This window comes from Notamacropus eugenii, chromosome 2, assembly GCF_028372415.1.
Source record: "Notamacropus eugenii isolate mMacEug1 chromosome 2, mMacEug1.pri_v2, whole genome shotgun sequence".
NCBI lineage: Eukaryota > Metazoa > Chordata > Mammalia > Diprotodontia > Macropodidae > Notamacropus > Notamacropus eugenii.
The window spans coordinates 535,880,545-535,890,398 of NC_092873.1; the positions used below are offsets into that span (position 1 = coordinate 535,880,545).

Sequence of the window (9,854 nt, forward strand, 5' to 3'; positions counted from 1 at the left end):
CAGCTCAGGCTTTGTTGTGATTATCGAAGATTCATACAGTTCCCTCCAAAGAGGATGCCCCCAAAAGGCAGATGCTGATGGCGCCATCCTGAAGCAATGACATGAATAATAAACAGAGAACCCAGGGAATCACAAAAAAACCCCAGCAACTAGAGGTGTGACCTGTTTCAGTAAAGCTCATAGGTAGGAATCTGAATTTACACAAAGGATAAATAGAAGGAGCCATTATCCCTATTTTAAATACACGAGTGTCATCTTTCTATGGATGCACATATAAGTAGGTTTGCTTTCAGATCAGTCTCATGATAATTGTAAGGCTTTATCACAATTGAAGATTCAATGGAAAATGACAGTGAAGCCATTCCAAATGGCAACTGGAATAACTGAGGAAATATGGCCTCATTTACAAAAATGTAATTCACATTCTTGCTCTCAGCGTACAGGATCCCATAAAGGCATAGACCCTGTCATCAGGCTAACAGATTTTTTTCCCTCCTTCAGAGCAGGGAGTTTCTAGCCTGAATTTTCTGGAAAATTACTTCAGATTTCTACTTCACTTTGCTAGTGCAGACCAGGCCAAAAGATGGGATTGGAAAATGGGCGGAGACAAGTACAAGCATGGATCCATTCTAATTCTTTTGCCAAATGCAAATAACGTCTCCTCCTTTCTATTTAGTTCCTATCTGTAGACATGACTCCATGAGAAGAAGGGAACGACAGTGAGTGGCCCAGGCTCCATCTTGTATACTCACATAGGGAAGGGAAAGAAGAGACATACAAATTAAAAATCCCACTAAACCTAGGGCTGGATGACTGAGGAGGGTGGGGCTGGGAAAGACTCAATCCAAGCAGCATTTTCTGCTTTGAATAAAGAGGGCCCCATGCTGTCTCCAACTTGGAGGGGGGAATTGAAGTTCTTGTTCAACTTTGTGATAAACTTCTAGAGATACTTGAAACCAAAGATCATTTTGAAAATGTAGGAGTCATAGGACCCTAGATTTAGAGAGAGAAGGATCCTTAGAAGTTAAACAATGTCCTTTTACAGGTGAAGAAACTAAGGCAAAAAAAAAAAAGGAGGCTAAGGGAATTGCCTACTGTGATGCAGTGCATACAGGTCTAGATCAGGATTTGCTCCCAAGTCTGTCTCACTAAGAGCCCTGAACCCTGTCCAACACACAAGATTTTCAGTTCATGTTCCTGCTATGCAAGGATCAATAGCAGGAACTGTAATATTTTAAATATTATGTCTTCAGCTATGTCGAGGGCTAAAGACCTCCTCCTTTCCTCCATTTGGGCCCCAGAGGGGAGCATTTAGGGGCAATCAATGGAGGTTACAAATAGGACAATTTAGGCTAAGGTCAGGAAAAACCTCCCCAGTCACTGCAGCTGTCCAGAGTGGCTTGAGATCCTCCCCTTATAGGAGGTCTTCCAGCAGGAGTCAGATGACCACTTGACTGGAATGTTGTCAAGAGGATTCTTGTTCAGGTCCAATTTGGACCATTAATGGCACCTTCTGAGGTTCCATGGATAATAGAAAGGACACTGAAGGCATTTCTGCAGAGACTTCTCAGGGCTCCCGAAGAGTAGAGCTTGTTCCACAATTAAGACCAATGAATGACTTGGCTTATGTCTGACCCAAAGGAAGCTGAACGGGAGAAATGGTAGCAATTTGCTTGAATCAAGAAGCTCGAGCAGCAGGAGGGATCTTGGCTGAGCCTGGCAATCTATTTATTTGTTTCTGTTGCTTTGGAAGGTGCCTATCCAACTGATACCTCTTCTGTATATCATATGAAATTTAAATGTGCAAATGTGCAAAAACACTTGGGTGGCCCAGTTGGGTGGGGGGGCTCATGCTAGCCACAGCTGTTGCACATTAGGACTGGAAAGACACAGTGGGTACTGGAGAAACATGCTTCTCTTTTTTCTTCTTTCCTCCATCCTCATCTTCCCCACCTTGCAGCTTTTCCTATTCTCCTACTTATTTCCCTAGATCCTATGATCTTGCCCTTGGATCAAGCTCCAATCTTGGCATGGAATCATGGAACTGGGGGATTAAAAAGAGCTAAAAAAATTAGGTCAACCCATAGGTGAAACCCCAGTCCAAAGGTATCCCCACTAGAAAAGCTGCTGAGTCGCCATGAATCTCTGCTTGAAAGATATATGGGAGCTCCAACTTTTACACCAGGGATGAGTTCTTGGAGAGAATTACGTCCCCAAGCCTAGTGGTGGCTCAGAATTTAATAAAGTTGTGTTTTGAATTGAATTGTGTCTAAGTGCCAATGCAAGTCCATACAATAATTATAATGTCCATTTACATAATACATTAAGGCTGACAAAGAGCTTTATACTCTTTTTCGGTCCTCACAACAATTCCATGGAATAAGTGCTGTTATCATTCCCATCTGACAGATGAAAAAGCTGAGGCAAAATGAAGTTAAATAATTTTCCAAAAATTACGCAGCTAGTAAGTGACTGAAGCAGGATTCAAACTTAGGTCTTTCTGACTTCAAATCCAGTGGCTTGGTCCACATTGTATGCCTCCTCTCTCTCTAGAACTGAGCTAGACCTGGAGGATACACAGACAAATGAGGGGAGGGGATCACTGCCCTGAGGGAGCTTATACTCCCCCTGGAGTCCTGAGAAGATACCACCTGCAAACAGATGAATAGTATTTTATGGAGAAGGGAGAATTAAGGATTTAAAATAATCCACTTTTTGTAAAACTAAGGGATAATCCAGATTTTGTAAATGAAACCCTCTTTTAAAGTGCACTAGGAAAACTTCCTTTTTAATGGCGTTTTTCAATGAAGTGAAAGTGTTTGCAATGATCAAATAACATTTATGTAGAACTTCAGAGCTCTTAAGTACTTTGCATTCACCGTGTGACTTTATTTTCATAATGGTGCTGTAAGGTTAGTGGAGAAAGAGGAACATGATCTTCATTTTACAGATGGGGAAACTGAGACGGATACCATTGACATGGCTTGCCCCAGATGAAACACCCTGTCTAGAGCTAGCGCTGTGGTTTTTCAGATACAAAGTAAGCTCCTACAGAAGGCTTCGCTCATTCATCCATTTTGTAAGTTTGATCTCTGCACATAGCATTTTAGGAGGCCAACTCAGAAAAAACCCAGGTCTGAAAAAGTGAATGGAAGCAGTCTTCTCTAGGTGACAGAAGATAAAAGAAAACACAGAAAAGAATCCTGATGAACCGAAATTAGGCTGAAAGAAATCCCAGTCTAGAGAATTAAACCAAGACCACCTTTACTTACCCTGTATCTTTAAGCCTGTCTGCTTTGTTCAGAAATTGAAAACACCCTCTCTTTATGCAGCTGATGTCTCCCGCATCCAGTAACAGCAGCGGGTCTCTGTCTCCTTCCTCATCCTCTGATTGCCTGGCGAGCTGAGGAGGCCCCAGTAGAAGTCATGTAGCTGCCCTCCGGAGCCGTTTTGAGCTAGAGTATGCCCTGAATGCCACATCTTCCATGTATTGGTCCCAGAGGTAAGTGGTCCTCACAAACACATGAGATAACCAAGGTGTGTGTGTGTGTGTGTGTGTGTGTGTGTGCATGTGTGCGCACACCTATGTGTGTGCATAAATACATCTACACATAAATATACATATATACATATAAGCAGTAGAGAAAGAGGTCCTCTGATTAGAGGACCATCTTATCCTAATTCTCCTTGTTATAGAATAATGGCTAATTATTCTTCCCCTAAGTGCGGTTTACTTGTTTCTTTGCTGTTGAAGAACTAAGTATAATGAATACTTCTATATTTCAGCTCCTTGGGACAAAGCCCCAGTTGTCCCACCCTAGTTCATTTATCCTCTCTTTCCTCAAATTATCTTGGATTAATTAACCTGTTCATAAGCTGTATTCCCCAATTGACAGTAAGTTCCTCGAGGGCAGGAACATTTTTGTCTTCCAATGTTCCCTTTTTGTATCCCCATCACTGGGTTAATGCTGCATAGATTGGTTTGAAATGCAGTTTGAAAATTCTCAGTGAATTGATAGGTATTAGACCTGTGATTTAATTGAAACTGTCAGGTAAGGACATTTCTTCTAATAATGTTGGTTGGCACCTTATGATCTTTGATGCCTTGAAAGGTTAAGGAACTGTTTTAGGGTCACACAGCAAGTCTATGTCAGAGGCTGGATTTGAACCCAGGCCCTTTTGGCCCTGAGGTTGGTTGTTGGTCTGTTATACCATGAGGCTTCTTTCTCTTTGATGGACTGGATTGGACTGGATCAAAATGGAAGGTCCTCCGTTTCCACTTTGAACCTACGTGCCCATCAATAACCAGTTAGCAGTAAGATATTTCTGTCTTCTGAAAGCTGGTAGGAAAACTGTCCTCAGGGACTGTCAGAATTTCCCCAAAGTACATAAAGTGATGCCAACTTGATAGCAGTTGGCATGAGGCTGCTCCTGGGTTTACAGAAATATTTATGGATGAAGATGTGTTAGTGACACATTCAGCCTTTAATGTATGCAGTCATACATATAAGAATTATACCCCATTGTCTAAAAACCAGACATGCTGCGAACACTTTGTTTTTGTCATTCTGGGTTAGCACAAAAACAAAAGGTTATTAGAGGCCCAATGCAGATTGCTTGATTCTGTATGGCAAGCATTTATTGGGTACCTATTGTATACAAAGCACGTTGCTAGTCTTAGAAAAGATTGTGTTTGTCCTTCATTGCTGAAGAAGACCAGGCCATCAGAGAGATGATGACATGACTTGCACTTGACTTTGTTTTGAGTGAGGGAGGGCTGTGCAGGTCACCAGCCTCACTTCTCCTCCAGAGCCATCTGAATCTTGTGACCAGATATTCATCAGGATGACTGGAGATGAACCAGGATGCACTGGGAGACCTTGGGCCCTTTAGGCCAAGGTCTTTGCAGGTACACACTTAGGATGGGGTAACACACATTCAGTGAATAGGCCTGTTTAAGAAGGAGCCAGGGCATGGCCCCTTTAATGAAGTCAAGAAAAAGAAAGACATCAGGCTGGGTGGGAAACAACAACAGTTACTATTGATGATCACTCTAAAGCCAGGAGGGTCCAAAAGAACCCTTAGGCAGGGCCCCAATGGAGTCTCAGTTTCAGAGAGCAGTAGGTTTAAGGTTTTGGGAGAGGACAGGGGACAGAAGAGAGGAGAGGGAGGGAAGAGAGTTTTGTTGTTTTACAAGAGTGTCCCAGCAGATATACAGTGCCAAAGTTTGAAGTCGACTTCTTCTTGTCAAGGAGACAAAGTGCATGACACCCCCTTAATATGCATGGCACAGATACAAAGGTTGGATAAGATAGTCCCTGCTGTGAAAGCAGATAACCATTGTGCAAAATGGATCACATAAATATGTCTAAAAGGGCAAGTGTGTGTTCTACGAGGTATGGGAAAATGGTGATTATTGATTGAGAAAATCAGGTGGAATGTCTTGGAAAAGGTGGCTTCTGAGATGGTGAACTTTGTGCTCTTTCCATCAGCAATAGCACTTGAGGAGGAGGTTCACAGAAGAATCATATAGGAATGTGTGGAGCAAGGAGCCTTTAGGACAATGTAAGGTCTAAAGCCTAAAATAAGATGGCAAGAGGGGAACAGAAGAAAAAAAAGAGAAATCCAGGCAAAGGGCTATATGCAGATCTTAGTGGATGGAAGGGTCAGATCTAATCAGGTCCAATCCTCAAAAGTGGGAGAACATCTCTAGGTCTTCAGTCACTGGGCCAAGAGTACAACCATCTTCAGTTCATTGCAAGAAAAGAGATGGGGACCAGAAATAGTTATGGAAGAAAACTTCCTTCATGCTTGGCTCCCCCAAGTTTTCTTTGCCCTAGCTGTACAAGCAGAAGATGAGATATTTCTGAAAAAGATCAAAGCAGGTTACTAAACCGTACATGCCCTTTGACCCAACAATACACCAACTATACCCATACCCCAACAAGATCAAAAGAGAGGAAAAGGACCCCTCCATACAAAAGTATCTATAGCAAGCCTTTGAGTAGTAGCATGAAGCTGGGAAGTAAGGGAGTATTCATCAATTGGAGAGCAAATGAACAGATCCCTCAATGTAAGGGAATATTATTGAACTATGAGAACTTCCAAGAAGCCTGGAAAGACTTGGGTAAATGGATGCAGAGCAAAGTGAGCAGAACCACAAGGATAATTTATACTCTAACAACAGCATCACAAAAAAGGACCGATTTTGAAAGAACCCTCAGCCATCCAATGGCAAGTCACAATTTCAGAGGACTGACAGTGATGAATGTGACTCACCTCCTGCCAGAGGTATGAAGGGCTCAAGATGCAAAGGGAGGCACACATCTCCGGATATGGCCAGCATGGGAATTTATGTGCAACCCTATGCATTTGTGATGAGGCTTTGTTTTATTTTTCAAGACAAGAGGAAGAAAAAAATGATACTTTGTAATAGAAAAAAATTTAATTATAAGTAAAAGGGCGAAAAGGGAAGAAAAGAGCAGAGGGTGAGGTGGGGGAAAGGGTTCGAGGTGTCATGTACAAAACAGAAATAGTTTGTCAAAAACAAGCCCCCATTGGCCTGAGAAAGCCCCCAAATAGACGTTTTCATGGTCGATTATTGTATCTTTAGGTCAATTTCAGATGATCTACTTTTCCTAGATCCATATTCATGGTTTTTTAAAAGTTAATTTCCACAAAAAGCCTTTACATTCAAATATTCAAAGCAACATTTCTATCTCAAATTGACCTACTTGAGGGAAATGAAAAGAATAAACAGGGGCTTAATGAACAATCAAGCTTTAACTATTTCCTCCTCTCTTTCCATTGAAAGAGCTTCCATGCAGAGGTCAACCTTTCTCCAAGGGCAGGTGCTCTTACTGACACTACAATCTCCTACCATCTCCATGGAACAAGCCTGTGGGAAATTGTTTCGAATTGAGGGAGGATGTGGAGGGAGAACATTCTCCCAATTAATGACATATTTCCATGAAGGTTCCCTTCTCTTTCCCCCCACCTCTTCTCCCATTGGTCCAGGTGTCTGCCTCCACCTCCAATGCTAAAGAGTGTCACGCTCCCAATTTTTATCTAGAGGTGGTTTGAGGTTGACTTCCTCAGCCTCCAGACAATGAGGGAACTGAGACTCCAAGAGCAGAGGATTATGGGATCTCAGATTTATCGGGAGAGGAGCTTGGTGGTCACCTTATCTGGCATCATCATTTCCTGTATGAGGTTCCTGAGAGGTAGGGAGTTAGTAGAAAATCTGGAAAGGAATTATAATAGTAGTAGCAGCTGGAGCAGTAGAAATAACTAGTGTTTATGTAACTTTAAAGTTTGCAAAGCACTCAGAATGTTCATTTATATGATCCTCACAACGATCCTGTGAAGTCACTGCTATCATGATCCCCCTTTTACAGATCAGGATTTGGGGCAGGGGCTAAGTGACTTACCCAGGGTCACACAGGGATAGGGTCCAAAGTGGTATCTCAACTCAGCTCTTCCAAATTCCAGACCCACTGCCTCCAGTGGCCTAGGAGTGTGAAACTGCCTCTTCTGAATCCAGATTCTTTGTTCTTTTCTCCCCAACCACATGGCTTCATGCCATCTTTTGGAGGGCTCAGAAGCCAGCTTCTTGCCCTTTGGGAAGATCAAGCTACAAGAAGAATCAGCCAGAAAGAGACCAGGGTGGCTACAGCTGTGCCAGATGACACAGAATGAAGCAAAGTCATTAAACTGATGCTCTTTGTTAGTTGGAAAGAAGAGGTTCCCCTAAAGATCTCACTGACAGAGATGGACCTCTCACCTGTAGCTCATGGTCTTAAAGAGTTTCCTGGAGTTTTTGAGCTGAAGTGATTTGCCCAGGGCCACACATCTATTAGGTGTCAGAGACAGGACTGGAGCCTCCTAGTTCCATGGCCCATCCTCTATCCACTGCACTTCCCTGCCTACATTTGACTGGGGTGGGGGGAGGGTGGCATTTATATGTCAGGGATGTAATACCTGACATTTATATAAGGCATGTGAGGAGGGAACAGCTGGCTTTTCTCAATACATTCACAAAGCTGTCTGAAAGGTGAAGAGAATCTACTGTACAAGATTCATGGTTTATATTGTCTTTGGCTTAATGATTAAAAAAAGAACCCTTGATTTTGTAGACAAAATATGTCTTAAAGTGATCAACAAGGTGACTCCCATGCAGAATGTCAAAATCACCTAAGATTCTTTGCAAGATAAGACAGCTGGGTGTGGTGGAGCAAATAAGAGTAAATCTGACCTCGGACACTAGATGTATGACCTTATATAAGTGACTTCACTTATTTTAACCTCAATTTCTTCATCTGTTAAATAGGGATCATAACAGCAACAACCTGCCAGGGCTATGCTGAGGATCAAATGAGATCGCATCATGTGAAGTGTTGGCCAACTACGGCCAACCACATAATGCTATGCGAATGCTGCTGCTGCTGCTAGGATGGGGATGATGATGGGGATGGGGATGATGGTACAACAGAGATAGCCTTGTTCAGTGAGCCTATGACTTTTGCTATAGGGCAAGGCATAGACCAGGACAAAGTATACTCCCCAAACGTGTTTCCCACGGTCATGGAGGAATCAGTCCAAACTTCAAGTCAAAGAGATATTTTTTTTTTAATCAATATGACATTTTCTAGTTTTTCTTGTTTGCATTTGACATTGTCCTGATTTCATCAAGGCTTGAGTGAAACTCATACTCATTCAGCATAATTTTCCCTAACTGTCCACTAAGAAACACCAAGTGGGTGGAAAATGTTTATTGTCCCAACTAGCTATAGTTGGATTACCTTTATAACTTATCTATTAATATATGTATTCTGTTGAGCAAGAACTGTAACTTGATCACAAGTTAAACTTGGGAACAAACCAGAGGAGGAGGAAATAGATTCCTTCATTGCCTTTGGGAAATTGCAATGTTCTTTTAATGACCTTAAGCTTCTCCCTTAAAGTCCTGTTCTCCTAATGCCAAGATTTTCCTGGTGGTTTGTTGTGTTGGGGAATTATGGGACCCTCCAGTCTATGAAGACCTGAAATCAATCATTGTTCAAAGGGCAAGGGAGAGGCAGGTAGTGACTGGGGACAGATCAAAACTATGAAAAATAACGAATTACAAGGAAGAAGGAGAGCTGGAGATGTCATCAAGTAGTTATGAACAGAAAACAAGGTGGGCTAGTCAGATGGTGAATATGTGGGACACCTGTTGGACAGTCTGTGTGCTCTACGATCACCTTGAATTGTTCAGAGGCATTGAGAGAGGCCCCTGTAAGGTGAACTGGCCCCAATTGGGCAAATTTGTAGTAGAATAAGGTGACATGGGACAAAAGGGGATGGGGGGGATGCCATAGGCATCACTGGAAGTCAATCAATCAACAGTTAATTACCTAACATGCTCCAGACACTGCACCAAAAGTGGAACAGTCCCTGCCCTCAAAGAGCTTATACTCCCATAGGGTACATTCCAATAATCCATATTTCAGGATACACAAAATTAGCATAGGATGATTGGGGCAAGGAGGTCCTAGCAGCTGGTGAGATTGGTTCAAGTAGAAGGTGCTAAGTGAGCTAAACCTTGAAGGAAAGAAGGATTCTGGGAATGGGAGGGGAGGAGGGAGTTGTATCCTAAACATGGGCACTGTCAGTGGGAAAAAAGAGAAATGGAAACTGGAATGCTGAATTGGAGGGATATCCCCAGCCAGGTTAGACTGTGGTTGGCGTGGCTCAGACTGGGTGGGGTTTTCAGCCAAACGGCATTTCCATGAAAAATGGAAACCCTACAAAAATGTGCCACCCAGCTCTGGGGATGAGATTTCGTCCCCAGGAGCCTAGAACAGGGCCTTCAT

The 9,854-nt window shown here is 42.6% G+C and overlaps 1 protein-coding gene across 1 annotated transcript in view; it reads left to right on the plus strand.

Annotated features, from left to right (window-relative positions):
• Positions 1 to 9,854, plus strand: part of TNNI3K (TNNI3 interacting kinase) — a 322,872-nt gene that overhangs the window by 262,032 nt on the left and 50,986 nt on the right. Inside the window, 1 exon segment of the mRNA XM_072638208.1 lies at positions 3,333 to 3,502. Within this exon segment, the coding sequence (XP_072494309.1) occupies positions 3,333 to 3,502 (170 nt within the window).